The sequence below is a fragment of the Panthera leo genome, chromosome C1 (genome assembly GCF_018350215.1).
Source record: "Panthera leo isolate Ple1 chromosome C1, P.leo_Ple1_pat1.1, whole genome shotgun sequence".
Lineage (NCBI taxonomy): Eukaryota > Metazoa > Chordata > Mammalia > Carnivora > Felidae > Panthera > Panthera leo.
The window spans coordinates 10,785,260-10,802,794 of NC_056686.1; the positions used below are offsets into that span (position 1 = coordinate 10,785,260).

At 59.0% G+C, this 17,535-nt stretch overlaps 1 protein-coding gene across 1 annotated transcript in view; it reads left to right on the top strand.

Annotated features, from left to right (window-relative positions):
* The window catches only part of KAZN (kazrin, periplakin interacting protein), a 158,824-nt gene that overhangs the window by 76,798 nt on the left and 64,491 nt on the right, over positions 1 to 17,535 (top strand). Inside the window, exons 3-4 of the mRNA XM_042951590.1 lie at positions 11,484 to 11,620; positions 16,465 to 16,635. Coding sequence (XP_042807524.1) covers positions 11,484 to 11,620; positions 16,465 to 16,635 — 308 coding nt within the window. The remainder of the gene's footprint in view (positions 1 to 11,483; positions 11,621 to 16,464; positions 16,636 to 17,535) is intronic.

Below are 17,535 nucleotides of genomic sequence, written 5' to 3' on the forward strand. Positions count from 1 at the left end.
AGGCCCTCGCTGGCCTCGCCCTTCCTATCTAAAGTTTTCCGGTCGGGAGCCTCTGACATCTAAGCCTGAGACAGAGATCCTGGAGACGGAGAAAGCCCATGCACCCCTCTTCCCATGCACCCCTCTTCCCTGCTCAGGCTCCAAGACAGCATTCCGCGCAGCCGGCTTGCAGCCTCTACTCAAACTCCCCGGCAGGGTGCCCGCTTCCTCTCAAGACCCCCCAGTCTGCCCTGAGACCTCTGTGAGGCTGTCACCTAGAATGACACAGCCCGACCAAGCCATCGGAGGTGCATCTAGAGCTTTTGCTCTCCTTTAGTGGTCACTACAGCAGAATGACATAGAAGCTGGTATCTCTGCTTCATGCACGAGGGGAGAGGCACAGAGAGGTTAAGGAACTTACCCGACGTCACCCAGCTAGTGAATAGTGGAGCTGGGATTCAACCCCAGGTTTCTGTCTGCAGAGCCTGGTCCCTGGTCTCACTCTACAGAGCTGCAGTGGGCTCACATCGTCCTGTGTTCCATCTTCTATAGCCACCTGCTCAGGTCAACGGTCCAGCACCCCCGTGAGGCCCGCAGCCACGGTTGGGTATCATGATTAATTGCCAATATTGGAAAAAAAAAAAAAAAAAGAGAGACATTTAAGACATAAAGACTACCACAATCCAGAGTTTGGAAATCTCTGGAAAAGTTGGAAGGTGTGGCAGTGCTGGGCCCCCTTCAGTCCCGGAATGGCTGCCCCTGCTATGCATTCTAGGTGCCCGCCTGTGCTTACTCTCGGACCGATGGACCCTGGCAGGGCCCCGAGTGCCGCTGTGCTCTCCTCCCTGGGATGCCTGGGGGGTGGGGTCCCTCCTGAGCCCCTGAGCTGGAGAATGCAGGAAGGGCGCGGCTTGAGGTAGGGAGCTAGCATGGCCCCCCGGCATCCAGACCACAGGTAGAGGCGGGGGCTGTGGGCTTTGGAAAGCCAGGCGGAAGCTTCCTCGAAGTCTCGCAGGGAGAGAAGGCCGGGAGGTGCTCCCCTCAGTACACACAGAATACATAGTGTTCGGTGGTGCTGAGCTCTAAGGAGAGCGGACAGGGAAGGGGGGGTGAGGAGGGTGTCCAGGGAGGGCTTTGCTGAGAGAGTGACGGTTGAGGAAGGACCTGGGAGGGAGTGGGTCACGCGGGCAGGAGGACATTCCGGGCAGATTCAGAGGAAGGAGCAGATCCGCGTAAACCGGGGAGCAGCACGGAGCCAGGTGGCAGCAGTGGGGTGGGAGTGGGGGGATGGGGGGCGGGAGGAAGTCAGAGAGGTGAGAAGGCAGGGGAGGACAGACACGTGACTCTTCTGGACCATTCTAGGGACTCCGTGCTCACCCTTGAGACTGGAGCCGTTGGAGAGGAGCAGGGAAGTCATGATCTGATTTGCCCCGTAAAGGGACTACTCCCTGCTGAGCTGATGGGGACCGAAGGGTTGGGAGACCAGTCAGGAGGCTACTGCATGATGCAGACACAGGATGGTGGTGACACGGGCCAGGGTGGTGACTGAGGAGTGGTGACAAGGGGCCGGATTCTGGCAACATGTCAAGCTGACGTGGCTTGTTGAGGAATTGGGTGTGGGGCCTGAGAGGAGTGGAGTTCGGGAAGATTCTGGAGTTTGGGGCCAGAGGAACTGGAAGGCTGAGGCCGCCCTGGATTGAGTTCGAGGAGGCCAGGCGGAGCAGGGTGTGGGGGGCTGGCTGTGGACTCCGTCTCAGACGTGCTGGGTTGGAGGTGGTTAGACCCCCGGTGGAGGTGTGGGGAGGCTCTCGGCCCTGAGCGGGCTCCAGGGCCGACGGCCAGGCTGGAGACGCACAGCACGGGGCTGGAGCTGAAGCCGGGAGGCTGGACGGGCCACCAGGACACAATGGGAAAGGAGGACAGGTTCCTCATGGCTAGAGGCCCGCTCCTCAGAGAAGTCAGCAGAGACCTAGAAGGAGCCGCCAGAGACAGAAGAAGAAACCAGGAGAAGGGGGCGGGAAGGGCACACGAAGATGGAGTGTGACAGACAGGACTGTGGGGTTCACAGCACGGAGGTTACGGTGACCTTGAGAAGAGCAGGTGGGGGAGAAGTCCAGGCGGTGCCAGGGAGGGTGGGAGGAGAGAAATGAGGCACGAGCCCAGGCGGTCCTTTTAAGCATCTTTGCTCCAAAAGGAGGAAGAGATAGAAGGAGAGCGGGAGAGAGAAGCGGGGTCGGCTGCGGGGTTTTCTGTTCGAGTTGTGAGACAGAATCGCACGCCCGTGTGACGCAGGGGAAAATCCAGTGCAAGGCCCGTGCCAGGTGCACGGAACGTGGCTACTCAGAGCAGGCTCTCGTGATGGAAGGATGGCCGCAGTTTCCAACGCCTCCTGGCCTATCCAAACCCGGTGGCCTCCGCGGGCCACCCAGCGTTGGGGACGGGGAGCCCAGCTGACGAGTGGGTGGCCTCCTCGAGACCCGGGGAGGGTGCCGCCATGAGCAGGCTGAAATCAAGGAGCCTTGTGGGACAACCAGGTCACCCCGCTCCCAGACACCGGGTGTTGCCTGTGCTGGGAGCAGTGTCCGGGGTCCGTCCCCAGCTCTGAGCACCTTAAATACTCCTGGTGCCCTGGGGCAGCCGAAGCTGTGGTCTGCTTGAGTGTCCTTGTATCCTGCCTGGCGGGTGCCGTGAAATGGCCGTGGACGCGCCGCACAGAGCCCACGGCAGTTCGGCGAGAGCCACAGCCTCTCTGCAGTCGGGGCTCGGGGGCCGGTCAGGAGACACAAGGGGAAATTAGCCTGCCCTGTCAAACCTGTGGAGGTCAAGAGGAGACATGCAAAGGAAAGCCGGATCACCTCTGCCCCCAGGATGCAAGAAATATTGGACACAGCTCAGTGACGACCATGGAGCAGGTCCCGGTGTTCTCTAGGGAGGCCACCCTTCTGTCATTCATGAGTAAGTTGGTGGGTATTTACTGAGCACTTACTATGTGCCAGGCACTGTTCTATGCTGGAGATACAGTAGTGAACAAGGCAGGCCAGGTCCCTGCCCCCAAGGATCTTATATTTCCAGTGGACATAAAAATATGTAAGTAGACCCAGGAATCCTCCATGCATCTTGGACCAAAGTGAGGGAATATTGTGCTCTCACCGTCGAGTGTGCGCGTTGCAGTTTGTGTGCAACCGTCTCAGATGCGGATGGACTGGCTTCTCTCTTTTGGTTAAATGGAGTTAAGTGGAGTCGGTATTGGCACTGCATTGACCCAGACAGGGCTCGCCCAGCCGTTCTCAAACATGCCAGCTCTGATCAATCGGTGATGGCATCTGACCTCCCAACCCGAGGCAGAGCAAATCTGCATTTCCCTCCTGTGCCATGGCAGACATCCCCAGTCAACCCAGATTCCTGTAGAGTGTGGTTGATTAGTCATGTCTGCGTGGCCACAGGATTGGGAATTAAGAACCTGTATTCCAGACATTTGGAATATCTTTCCAGGTTGGAAAGGCCACGCTGCCTAACTCTTTCTAGGCTGTACTTGGAGAGAGGAGCTGTGGGGACTCTGGAAAGATCGCGGACCTGAATATCCAAGTGGTAGGGTCAAGTGCCAATTCTGCCACTCGTTGGCTGAGTTGGCCAATCAGTCCACTTCACCTGGCAGTGAGAAGAAAGAGGAGGTTTCGGTCCCCGAGGAGCAGAGCTACACCCAGGTCAGACCTTCGGCCACACAGCCAAGCCCGTGTCTGACTAGGCCTGGCTCAGCGGGTGCCGGGTTTTCCTTCTTCCCTGAGTGCCTCCTGACAGGGCAAGAGCCTGCTTAACCTCTGCACCTGTTCTGAAGTCACCTTGCTCAGCTTTCAAACAGGAAGAACCAAAATAAACCCAGGCATGCCCGTCCCGGGGCCATAAGTAAGTCTGCAGGCCTTTTGCTTCCTTCCCTGCCCTGTGCCCGCCCTTCCCCCTGGCCCCGGGCCCCTTCCCCAGGCCCTTTTCCCAGAATGCAGCCTGTTGGTCAGGTCCCCCAGTATTTCCTGAGCCCTCCTGGGGCCTGGGAGCCGTGGGGAGCCGGAAGACAGGAGGAGGTGCTAACACTGAGTGAACACCCTGTGGATTCAGGTGCCAGGTAGTGTCACAAAGGGCCTCGCAAGGTACAAGTTATCACCCTCAGCTTGCCGGCCGAGGAAACACCCAGAGACGTTACACGCAGGGAAGCTGGTTAAGGGGAAAAGCCGGACTGGAATCCGAGGCTCCGTGAATCCGGAACCGTGTCTTTCTGAGGCTCTCTGCTCCCCACGTGCTCAGGGTCCGCACCTGACGGGTCACTCCGGATATGGAAACCTGTTCTCTATCGGGCAGAAGTAGGTACACTTTCAGTCCTCGTTCCACAGATGGGGAAACTGAGGCTTAATTAAAGTCTGATAGGCCGACTCCAAAGCTGATGCTTCTAACCCAGCGGCGTTGGTCTGGGAATCAGGAGACCCGGGCTGGCTGGCTGTGTGATATTGGGTATCCTCTTTCCCTCTCTGGGCCTCAGTTTCCCCATCGGTAAAGGGAAGTTGAGCTAAAAGAGCTTTGTTTTCTTCTTTCTTTTTTGAAAGTTTTTCCATTAAAAAATTTTTTTCCACCCGAGTACGGTCAGCACACGCTATTCCAATGCCATCGACTGTACTCCCAGCGCTGTGCCTTCTGTTCCCGCGACCTGTTTGGGAGAGCATCTTGGTGGGTGTGTTTGTTCAGAGTGGTTTGCTAGGCTCTTCTGGCCCCCGCCCGCCCGCCCACCCCTCCTGTCTCAGAATCTGTGGATGCGGAAGGTTCAACTGGTTGGGGGTGTTGAATGGAAAAGAAAGGGGGCCCCCTGCTGGCGGTGGCTGAGATCATCATACCTGGGCTGAAATTTACCCGACTCTGCCCACCATCCCTGTCCCCAACTTCCTTAGAACCTGTTTGCCCGGAGGAAGGGGGTTGGGGGGGGTGGGCACTGACCAGGCTGGACATTTTCATAAGGTCTCTTGGTTTGGGACCGTCCAGAGCCAGGCCCTGCAGTCTTCCGAGGCCAGACCAATGGGAAATCTGGGCATGTGGAAGGAGACTGTGTCTTGGGCAAGCTGTGGAGGGGGGCCGGGGGAGGATTCCTTGAGAGCTGTGGCTTGCACGCACGCGCACACACACGCACGCACGCCACCAGCGGCCACGGAGCAGTCATGGGGTGCACACAAGAATGTCAAACCGCCGTTGACGGAAACCTCGGAAGGTCCCCTCGGGACCGTAAGCTGCAAACACAGTGTCTCGTGGCAGGAGTGACTGGCGCAGATTTCTGGATCATCCAGCGGTTTTGCGCTTCGATGCAGGTCCTGCTGTTTCCAGGGACGTGCTTTCACAGTAGGTTAAGGAAGGGGAGTGAGGGGTTCCAGGTCAGCCGGCAGAGAGGCAAGTCCGGGATCCGGTCCTTGAGCTGCGAGGGCCCTGGAGAGTGAGTTAGCCCTTCGAACCTCGGTTTCCTCCTCCACAAGGCAAGTGCCCCCTCCCCTCTACACACACACCCCCCATCCCCCCAGCCCCACCCCTGCACAAGGTCCTGAGGAGCAGGCGAGGCCAACGGGACCCTGCGGGGTTGGTTGGGGTCAGTGATTTTGGAGGCAGCAGAGGACCAGAGGGGGAGGGGGAGGGGAGAGGGTAGGTGGGTGTGGGGCGAGACGGGCACTGCCACTCACTCCCTGACCCGGCTCCTCACTCTCCCGGGGTGCCTACTGCCCCATGCCGTGACATGGAACGACTTCATACAGTGGTTGTGGTGGTTGAGTGGCAAGAACGCATCGGGGGCTCAGAGCAGGGCCGGGCACACGGGAACCGTTTTCATACCTAGGAAAGCGAGACTTGGGGGAGGGTGGTGACTTGCTCAGGGGCTCAGAGCCAGGGACAGACCCACGTCCTCTGACGCCAGACTGGTGCCCATTCTGCCCCGCTGTGTGGTGCTGGCCAAGGCCCTGGACACCTCTGTGGGGAGCAGTGGTGGAGGTGATGCCTTCTCGGCCCTCCACAGCCAGAGGAGGCTCCCAGGGTCCATCCAGCACACTCATGGTGGGGGCACGGTTGAGGCTCAGAGAGGGGAAGGCTGGGAGCCTGGCTCCTCCCTCCCCAGCAAGGTTCTCCCTGCGCACTCTGCCTTGGGGGGTAAGCAGAAGTCCCCTGGTGCTCAAAAGCGCCCTGTAGAATCCCTTGCCCTCCAGGCACACAGCCGCTAGAGGCTCAGACGCCACGAATTCGCCTGTCCGGTCCCCTTGCTTGTTGGCGGAGGCCTCCCTATGCCTGGGCATTGCCGCTGAGGGTCTGTCACCCGTGGCCGCAATGAAGGGGACTGGTCCTCCCCCTGCCGGTGGTGCGTTTGCAGCAGCTGTGAGGTCAGTGAGGAGCTGTGGTCCCCTAAGCCAGGAGAGGAAGACGGGGTCTGCTGCGGAAAGGCCACGGCAGAAGCTTGAGAGGAGGACATCCCCAGAGATGCTCTGTCTTCACGGGGCCACAGCCGGGCCCCTGGTCACCCCCCTGCAGGCACTCGGCCTCCTCTGAGTTAGAAAAACAAGCCCCCCCCCCCCCCCGGAATCCCCACATTCCCCGGAGCTGAGCTGGTCTCCCTCGGTGACCCCACAGGGCCCTCCAGGCATGACATCACCCGTCACCATGGCAGTGGTTCCGGTGGCCTGGCTCCTGGAATGGGACACGCCCGGCTGAAGCTGGATGCCTGGGAAGGTGAAGTGAGCGCCCGGGAGCTTTGGGCCGAGGCAGGAGGCTGGTCACCGAGAGGGAAGGTCAGGTGTCACAGACCCCACCCTGCTACTCCTGCCTTAGTAGCAACATTTGGAGAGCGCCAAAATGCGGTTTGGAAGGAGGGGTAACAGCAGACCTGTGGCAAAGGGAAGAAGGAGGCACCCCATTGCATAGTTTTCATAGCTGTGTAAATTGGTAATTTAAATTCTTTCTTGGGGACCCGTCGTGCTGATCTTCTTGTCTTCTTTTTAATGTTTATTTATTTGAGAGAGAGAGAGAGAGAGAGAGAGAGAACAAGGAGGGAGGGGCAGAGAGAGAGAGGGACACACAGAATCCGAAGCAGGCTCCAGGCTCCGAACTGTCAGCACAGAGCGCAGTGCGCGACTTGAACTCAGGAACCGCGAGATCATGACCTGAGCCGAAGTTGGGCGCCTAACCTTCTGAGCCACCCAGCCGCCCCCGATCTTCTTGTTTTCTTAAAAGAGTTACAATGCCAGTGACACCCTTCAGGGAGCCCCGTCTGATGGCAGCGACCCAGCATCTGGAGACTCGGGGACAGTCAGGCCCCATGGGGACTCGCGCGCGCACGCACACACACACACACACACACACACACACACACACACACACACACACGCCTGCTCCCAGGTCCTGCTTCTGCGAGGAGTTCCCGTGAGTCGGTTACGGTCGTGTGTGCTTCCGAGAGGCTATGGCAGACCGCTCGGCATCTGCTTTGTTCACGCTGTGGCTCCAGAGGTGCCGAAGCTCCGTTTCAAAGGGATCTGCACCCGGCATTCCTGCCCAGAGATCCAGCTTTCATGTGTCTCGGTCCCCAGCTGGGCAGGGTCCAGCCGCCGCCCCCGCCGTGCCCCCAGAATCCGCAGAGCAGGGGTTCCCAGGGAGAGCTCGTGCGAAGGAACCAGGCAGCGAAGGTTATTATGGTGGGGGTGGTGGCACCTCTCACAGCCCGCCCTGACGTGTCCGTTAGGAATGTGTTGGGGTGCACGTCACGGGAAGTCCCCCAAACACTGTGACCTTGTACTATAAAGAAAATGGGTTTTCCCAGTAGGCTCCTGGGTACGTTTTAGTAGCCACAACTGGACACATGGCCCCTCAAGTTGCAAGGGAGCATGGCACGTTGAGTGTTTTAGTGGGGCGCAAACAAAATTGGGGTTCCCTTGGTAAGGAGGGGTGGATGGGGTCTAGCGTCATCCACGTGTGCAGGGGTTGTCTCCTCCGTCACACTGGCAACCTCCCAGGAGGTAGGGGCGTGTCTTCTTCAGCCCTGTCCCCCCAGCAGCAGCAGGCAGGGAGTCTGGCACACAGAACATGCCTGATCAGTAGTTCAAGGGAGCTCGCAGTTTCCCCTTGAGGAGGAGCTACTAATCTGAAGGTGGAGGGCCAGCCCCTGCTCTCAGGAGCCCCCGGTCAGATGGGGGAGGCGTAGCTCCCTGCCCCACCACTGAGCTCCCTGCCACTAACACACAGAGACACAGGTGCACACACACACCCCTTTGCTGGGGGACAGAACGGGGGCCCACACGGCTGCTCCTGCACACGGTGGCGCAGGGGTAGAGGGGAGGGAGCACCGTGGAGGCCAGCGGCAGGCTGCCACGTCGCCCCTCCCCAAGGTGTTTTGGCAAAAGTGAAGGAAGGCCCAGCACTGCTATGGAGGAAGGGGGTGGCATCCCTCCCAGAGCCTCCAGTTGCCAAGAGCAAAGTCTGGAATTTGGTTTCCATCCAGACAAGGCTAACGAAAGAGGCAAATCGGAGCCCAAGGGGGATTAATTTCCAACCAAGGGCAGAGGCATGCTCCCCAGGGGAGTCTGTGAGACCTTCTCAAACCCTGGGGTGGAGGGTCCCACAGTGGTGACTTTGTCCGGGTCAGCTGCCCCCACCCGCGGCCCCTGGGAGCCACTCCCCTCGACAGTCTGAAACCCACCTGAGTCACCTCTGCCGTTTGCCGGCTGTGTGGCCTCAGTTTCCTCCCCTGTAAAATGGGATGATAGCACTTCCCTCCCACCCACCTCTGTCACAGGAGGGAGTACAGCCAGGATCTAGGGTCTGATGAGAATGCAGATGGAAATTTCCCAGTTCTCAGTGGCAGCTGAGCCTGGGCTCTTCTGTAAGATTCCTTCTGACCCACTTATGTCTTTAGATGTTGGGTTTCTTCAAGTGAAGCTCACCGTTAACCTATACCCCGCACCCTAACAGAAAACTAGCACAGCCCGGCCCCCCCCTCCTACTCCTACCCTGGCCACCCCCAGCCTGACTGGAGAGAGAGGAGATGAGCTCTCTCACCATGCTCTCCACTGTCCCTGTCCTTTATGGTCCCAGCCCCAGCCCTGCAGGCCTGGAGCTCCGGCCCTGATGATCTACGCTGCCCCACCAAGCTGCCACGAAGAAGACGGGTCCAGCTGCAGGACTGAGGGAGCTGAAAGCTGGAATTTAAAGGGCCACCCAAGACCCAGGGCCCCCACCGCATGGGTCTCCCCACGGTCCCTGTTCTACCCAGGTTGGGGGTTGGGGGAGCAAAGCACAGGAGGATGAAGGAAGTCCCCTCAGGGCCAGAAGGATATCAGCTTATGTCGAGCACTGGGCCAGGAGCCCGGCATCCTCGGTCCTTACATCCCACCTGGGGGCCCAGACTCCCATATTGGCAAGCCGAGTTTGCAGTCAGATGTCCAGGACGAGATGGGGTGTCACAGCCATGGTCTGCCCCATATCACTGCCCTCAGCTAGCCATGGGGCCGGGACCCTCCAGGTCTCGGAGGCTCCAAACAGCATAACGTGGGGTCACCTGTGTCGGCTTTCAGGTCAGACATGGCTGTGTGACTTTGGGCAAATGACTTAACTACTCTGTGCCTTCTCAGGCCAAGGAGCGTGAGAGCCCTCCGGAGCCACGGAGTTGCTTTACCCTCCTCCATACCATCTGCACAACTCTGCTTGGTGTTCTCTCCAGGGACAGGACAGAACAGACTTCTGGGGGCGCTGGGACAAGGCAGTGGAGCCCCCTCTGCAGCCACAGCGCCCCCTGACCACAGCTACTCTCTCCATTTGCCAAAGAGCCAGCGGTGTGAGAGAGGGTCTGCAGGGAGCAAAAAGTCACGCTGCCTGCCAGGAGGTTGCTTAGAGCTCATGGCCCTGTGTGTGTGTGTGTGTGTGTGTGTGTGTGTGTGTGTGTGTGTGTGTATGAGAGAGAGAGAGCTTTATTAAGATATAATTCACATATCATACAATTCACCGTTTACAAGGTACAATTCAGTGGTTTTTAGTATATTCACAGACTGCTTATCCATCACCACAATCAACATTAGAACATTTTCATCATCTCAGAAAGAAACCCCAGGCCCTCCAAATACCGCCCCTGTAGCCACACACGCCCGCCCCCTGCCATCCACCCCTCCCCCCAGCCCTCAGCAGCCACTTGTCTGCATCCTGTCTCCGTAGATTTCCCTACTGTGGACCGTTGATACGGCATATGGAATCCTACATCGGCGACTGGCTTCTTTCACTTAGCAGACCGTTCAGAGTTGATCCGCGTCGTAGCGTGAAACGGTACCTCTTTCCACTGTCAGGCAGCGTTCCGTCGTATGCGTCACCGCACCGCGTGTTTGGGTTTTTAATTCCTTCATCAGTTGCTGGCCATTTGAGTTGCTTTTCACCTTGTGGCTTCTGCGACCCGTGCTGCCGTAAACGTTTGCGTACGAGCGTTTGCGTGGACGCGTGTTTCCCTCTCTCTTGGGCGTGTGCCTAGGCGTGGGTCGCCGGACCACAGGGCAACTCTGTGGAATCCCTTGCAGAACCGTCAGGCTGCCTTCCCCCGTGGCTGCACCGTTTCCATCCGTCCCCATCGGCGGTGTGCAAGGTGTCCTAGTATCCCCACATCCACGTCAACCCGTGAGTCCGTCTTGTTTATTTGTGGCCATGCTAGTGAGTGTGAAGGGGTATGTCCCTGTGGCTGTGATCTGCAGCCCCCTTGGACTAATGAGGTCAAGACCCTTTTCCTGTCCTTGTTGGCCATTTCTTGGAGAAATGTCTGTTCCGATCCTTTGCCTCGTTCTTACTTGGGTTGTCTTCTCCTTATTGAGTTGTAAGAGCTCTTTATATATTCTGCACGTAAGCCCCTTATCAGACATGCGGTCTGCAAGTACCTTCTCCCATTTCCTGCGTTGCCTTTTTACTCTCTTTGTGGCCTTTGAAGCACAGAAGTTTTATGTTTTGACGGAGTCTGACCTATCTGTATTTCTGGCCGTTACGCACACTTTCCGTGTCATTTCTTGCTGCGCGTTTTTCATCAAGTGCTTCTCCTGTGGAGGAAACGGGGCAGATGATGGACTATGGTGCTGGGCTGAGTCTTCCTGGGGGCTCAGAATGGACCGTGGGGGGCTCCTTCGGCCCGGAGTCGGGGCGCCATCAGCTTCCCCGGCCACGGGCGCTCACCGGGCCTCCAGCCCCCTCACCCTGGAGACCCCTTCGGTCCAGGGCCGGGAGAGATGCTCAGTCCAGGACTTGCTGCCCTGGCTGGATCCGTAAAACCGAGAGGTGAGAACAGGTTCTAGAGACAGGTGGCCCAGGTTCGAATCCCGGGAATGCCACTAAGGGACAGGGGCGCGTGGGAGAGAAACGTCGCCTTCCTGAACCCCGTTTTCTCATCTCTTAGAAAGAGGATAGAGGCAGTGCCCCTTCTCCCCATCGGGCCGACGGCCGGCTAGACTCTGGCACTCACAAGCTCTTCCGCCCCGCAGCCATGAAAGCCGACCGGAAGCGCCTAAAGGGCGAGAAGACCGACCTGGTGAGCCAGATGCAGCAGCTGTACGCCACGCTGGAGAGCCGCGAGGAGCAGCTGCGCGACTTCATCCGCAACTATGAGCAGCACCGCAAGGTGGGGCCCGCCCCTCCCCCCTGCCTCCCCGCCCCTCCCCCCTGCCTCGCCGCCCCTCCCCCCGCCTCCCCTCCCCCCTGCCTCCCCTCCCCTCCCCCCTGCCTCCCCTCCCCCTTCCTCGGTGCCCCCTCCCAGACACCAGCTTCTTCCCCCTTTTGCCCCTCCCCTTCCTCCCCGCCCCCTTCTCCCTCCCAGACACCAGCTTCCTCCCCTCCCCCTCCTCCCCTCCCCCTCCCAGACACCAGCTTCCTCCCCTCCCCCTCCTCCCCTCCTCCCTCCCAGACACCAGCTTCCTCCCCCTTTTGCCCCTCCCCTTCCTCTTCACCCCCTTCCTCTCCTCCCCCTCCTCCCCTCCCCCTCCCAGACACCAGCTTCCTCCCCTCCCCCCTCCCAGACACCAGCTTCCTCCCCTCCCCCCTCCCAGATACCAGCTTCCTCCCCTCCCCCTGTAGACACCAGCACCCTCACCTACCACTGCCTGCAGGCTGCCTTCTCTGCCCAGCAAGGGGTCTGGCTTCTCTAATCCCCGAGCACACACACTCACTGCCCGTGTCACCTGTGGTCGCCTGAGGAGGCCTGCAGTATGTCTGGCCCGGGCCTGGGCACGGAGAAGAAATGGGCACAGCCCCTAGTTGGGGGGCCTCCGTGCCCCCCCGGGCAGACAAGCCCAGACAGGACAGCCCAGCCAGTGTCAGTGAGGACTGTGGATTCTGGGTGGCCCGAATTCAGATCCCAGCCCCCTGTGGGCGTGCCCTTGGGCATCTCACCTAACCTTCGCAGCCTCAGACCTCCTGCGGCTGTGATGGAGACGCCATGCCGGGCACCCAGCACGGCATCTGGCTTCCAGTAAGTGCTCACTAAATACTCGCTGGGCGCCTTACTAATGATACCACAACAAAAGTGTGAAGAGAGAGCCGGGGCGACAGCAAGAAATTCTGCCTGCAGGGAGAGAGGCTCGTGAGGCTTCTCGGAGGAGGTGACCTAGGAGTGGGGCTCTGCGGGGTGCGTAGGAGTTTGGACAGACCCGAGTTATTTCCGCTGTTAACTGTTTACAGAGCAACCCAAGGCAGACCACAGAGAAGAGGTCCCAGCTGCCCTCGTGAGCCATGGGTGCCGTGCTGAGCATTTCAGCGGCAGTGTGACCATCCTGGGGCTTAATAGCCAACATCTCTCCCGTCTTTCAGTGGGTCATTACATTTTAGAGACGCGCTTTTCCTTGAAAATAAAATCTCCACAGAGATCCACCTTCCGCCAGGTCCGTGCCGTGACTTTTTTTAAGTCGCAGGTACCTGGGGGCACCCCCCCCACCCAAGTCCAGCCAGCAATGGGGGGGTAGGGTTGAAGCTGCTGAATAATCCGAAGCCAGCCACGGGCAGCCATAGATGGCCACAGCTCAGCACCGAGCGTCACTCTTACGGAATGGCAAGAGCCTTCCGATTCATTCAGAAAAAGGAATTTGGAAAACACTAATTAAAACAAAACTTCGTGTCTTAACCCTCCTCATGTGGAGCAAGTTGTACTTCTAGCCTGTCAGTGGAAGAGCAACATTGTGGTGGGTCTTTAATCGTTGTTGGGCACAACCCCATTTTACAGACGGGAGGACTGAGGCTATGAAGGGTCCAAGGACTGACCCAAAGCCACCTGTTTAGAGCTGGTTTGGAGAAGCTAAAACCACAAGTCCTGATTTTATTGTCTCTTCCAAGACCTTGCAACTGGTTAAAAAAAAAAAAAAAAGTTGCATTTTATGCACAAAGTAAGTGTCCCCGTGAACAGGATTAACGGAACCTTTAGGTGCCCCGCCCTCCTTGGTCCTGCCACTTAGCCTGCCACGGCCCACCCAGCTCCTCCTGAGGACCCCTGCAGGCCTCACCTGGAGCAGGGGGCAGGACCCCAGTTCTCTGAGCTACTGGGGTCAGCACAGGCACAGGCTGCTGAGAAATGAGGGGTTTGGAGTCTGCCCAGAAAGTTCGCGGAAACGCAGCCTCCCAGAAAGTTGTGCCTGATGCTCGTGCCCCGTCACACGGTGCAGTTTGGAGGGCGATTTGGGACTCTCCGTAAATCCAGCCGAGGAAGTTCTCGCGGCAAGTCGGGCGGGCAGGCTGGGGGCCACGGGCCAGACACAGGGCCGTCTTGGGTAGTGAGGCCGTTGTCACAACGGGCCGCCTTCATCCCGCCCTCTTCACCTCCCCAGACAGGCCTTTGTCCCCTTGAAGCACCATTCTCACTGCACCCCTCCTCCTTCTGTCCAGTGAGCCTCACATGCCAGCAGAGGGACCCCACTCCCGCCTTGCCATCTGAGGCCCGACCACCCTGATCCCCGTGTGGTTCCAACCTCCCTGGCGGGTTTCCTTTCAGTTGCTTTCCTGCCTCAGTTACCGGCAAGGATGGAGACCTCCACCACACTCTCGGGGAGGTGGCGGGGAGAGCTGTTCTACTTCTCTGGCCTCAGCTCGCTCATCTGTGAGACAGGGATGGTCATAGTTCCCCACCTCACGGGGGGTTGTCAGGTTTAAATATAATTGCCTAAAACGCGGAGGCACCATGCTTGACGTGTGTCCAGAACATTCCGTGTCACTTGCGACTGAACCCCGCCCTCCTGCTGCCAGGGAATGTGATCATGGGAGTGGGTGTCCGAGTCCTCACCAAGACGGAAAGCACCTGGAGGCCTTTCCCCCCCCAGCCTGGAACCCTCAGTCTGCTCGCGACCAGGGCAGTCAGTGACTGCAAAGAGACGCGGAGACAAAAATGATCCCGGGGTCCTAGTGGACCTTCCTGATTCAAGAATGTTTTGTAAGCAGCCCCTCGTTACACCAGCCAGTTCGAAGGGACAGTCCTTAACCAGTTATTCATTTTCCACACGCTTCTATGATCGAGGCTTGTGGCTGGGTGCTGGGGGCAGATGCCCAGGACACAGCTCGGCCCGCAGGGGAGGAGCTCCCCGTCCGGGTGGGTGCCGGGGGCCATGCCTGTCACCTGTTTGCACCGACCCCACCTGAACCCAGCCCCACAGAGAAAGGACTGACCAGCAGTAGAATGCCTCCCTGCACGGAGACTCTTGCTTCCAGAACGTCAGACTACAGCTTCCCCTGTGACTGCGCGATACGCCGTCTGTGTCTTGCGTTGCCAGTTTCTGCTGGGCGTCCCGTCACCCTAGGAGGCGGTATCACCACTGCCTCACAACTGAGGTGACCCAGGTTTGGGGAAGTTGAAGAACTCGGCCAGTGTTCTGCAGCCTGCAGGGGGCCGAGCTGAGAGTCCTACCCGGGCACCTGACCCTAAAGCAGGTGCCGGCGACCCGTCCTGGGAGGGATCGTCCCCCCACCCCCTCCTCCAGACTGCACTAGGAAGCGGCAAGGGGGGGGGGTGCTGCTCACACCACGCCGAGGGCTGACACGTGGTGATGGCCTTTGTAGCTGTCCCAGCAGCCGGGACGCACGCAGTCATTTCTTCGGCAGCATCTGTCACCCGCTGCTGCTGGCCGGGCTGCCGTCCTGGGACCCGGGTACACGCCAGGAAACCGAAGTGGCACGTCCCTGCTCTCGCGGCGCATGTGCGACGGCTTTTCTCTGTGAGCCCCACGGATGCGGGGATTTTTTTTGGTCTGGCTCATGCCTGCCGACAGCATCCGTGAATGTGGATGGGTTGAATGACCAGTATCAGGCAGCAGGTTGAAGGGAGCCCAGGGCTACTCTCGGGTGAGTGGTCAGGGAGGGCCGCTCAGAGAGGACGGTCGAGCAGGGTCTGCTGTGCGCTCGCCCCGTGCTGAGCTCTCCGCGTGGATTGTCTCATTCAGTCCCCAGAACAACACCCTAAAGTACCTGGGGTATTATCTCCGCGGTAGAGACCAGGGCGCCCAGGCCCGATAGTCATCGCGGCTCGTCCTTGCAGAGCCGGGATTTGACCCGGACTCTCTCTGTCCCCAGACCACAGGACATAGCTCCAGCTCCATGACAGCCCCAGAGAAGGGGACAGCCCTCGGCCTCCTTGGCTCTGGCCATCTGGAAGTCGGGCCTTCTGCGACAGGGCTGTTAAACAAGGCAGGATGTGCCCCAGGCCACACAGGGACCTTGAGCGTGGCTCCTGGTCTGGTGAATCAGAAGACCTTGCTGGGTGGGTGGGCGGGGCTCCGTGCTGGGACCCTTCTTCTCGGGAGGGGCACCTGGCCTTCTGACACCAGCTCTTGCCCTGGGAGGTCAGGCCCCCTGACTGTGTTCCCCGCCTGCTGGCTTTGCCCCTGCACGGCCCTTCCCTCTGCACCCCGGGAAGAACAGCTCCTGGCGGGGGCACTGGCGGAGGACGGTGCTGCATCCAGACCCAGCAGCGAGCTGAGGGGTTCGGCCTGCTCCGTCATCGGCTGTGACCTCGTGAGGTGCTGCGGGACCCCGTGGCCGCCAGAGCAGCCGGGCTGCAGGTGTCTCCTGGGCCCCTCCGTGCCTGGGACACACACGTTACCAAACAACAGAACAAAGCCCCGCACCCGTTACTGACCCAGAGTTCCGTCAGACGCCATGTATTTCCCACGTGTAAAGTCATTTGATCTTTATAACTTGAAACAAGCGGTGTCGACCCCCTGCCCCCATCTTAAAGACGGAGCAGCGAGACTTGACGAGGTCAGACGACTTAACCCGTCACGCTCATTTGCTCACGTCTTGTGGAAACGCTGTTCACTGAGCATCTACTAACGGATTGTCTGTGTCCAGTCCCCCCGCTAATCTGTGGCTCAGCCAGAGCGCCTCCCCTCCCCTTCCTCTGGTCCAGGGGTCAGGGCCCCCCTCTGGGTGTCTGTGGGCCGAGAGGCGGTCCCGCAGCCCCGCTGTAACTCCCCTGGCGCTCCGTCCCCACAGGAGAGCGAGGACGCCGTCAAAGCCCTGGCCAAGGAGAAGGACCTGCTGGAGCGTGAGAAGTGGGAGCTTCGGCGCCAAGCCAAGGAGGCCACGGACCACGCCACGGCGCTGCGCTCCCAGCTGGACCTCAAGGACAACCGGATGAAGGAGCTGGAGGCCGAGCTGGCCATGGTGAGACCCCCCCCCGCCCCACGCAGCCGGGGCACCCACGACGTGCCGCGGGGGACAGGGCACGCGGACAGGGTGGGCGGAGGAGAGGGTGCGGCCGGGCGCGGGGTCTGCTGTCTGCTCAGGTTGACCGCTGAGCCCGGACCACAGCCTCTCCTCCACCTGCAGGGATGAAATCCACCACACTCCCAGGCCACTGTCAGCAAAGAAACCAAGCCCGTCTTGATTTAAAATACACATATTTAGGGGCGCCTGGGTGGCTCAGTCAGTTAAGCGTCCAAATTCAGCTCAGGTCATGATCTCACGGTCCGCGAGTTCGAGCCCCGCGTCCGGGCTCTGTGCGGACAGCTCAGAGCCTGGAGCCTGCTTGGGATTCTGTGTCTCCCTCTCTCTGCCTTTCCCCCACTCACGCTCTGTTTCTCTCTCTCTCTCTCTCTCTCTCTCTCTCTCTCTCTCTCAAAAATAAAAACATAAAGAATATTCTAAAATACACGTATTTGTTTAGGAAAACATTTGCTTTGGGAGGAAATGCACCAAAAAATTAAGAGCGGTTATTTTCTGGGTAGTAGGATTGTAAGAGATTTTAGTTCCTTTGTTTCCCCTCCTGTTTACATCTCTAGTGAAAAATGTGTTACTTAGGTTGTCAAGGAAAAAACTGTTATTCTTTTTCTATTCCAAAACAAACCTTCAAAGTACTTCCAAACTCTGTGTTTTCCATGGAGGTGACCAGCCTGCATGTGGGGACAGAGCACCCAGGTGGTATGTCCGGGCCTGGTGGGAGGGGTCCAGAGCCCTGGAGTCCTGTTCTGCCTGCCCCTGCGTGACCTGGGGCCACTCACTGAACTTCTTTGGGCTTCCGCGCCCTTTATCTTGTATCAGAATGGGGGAGACGGTCTTTACTTC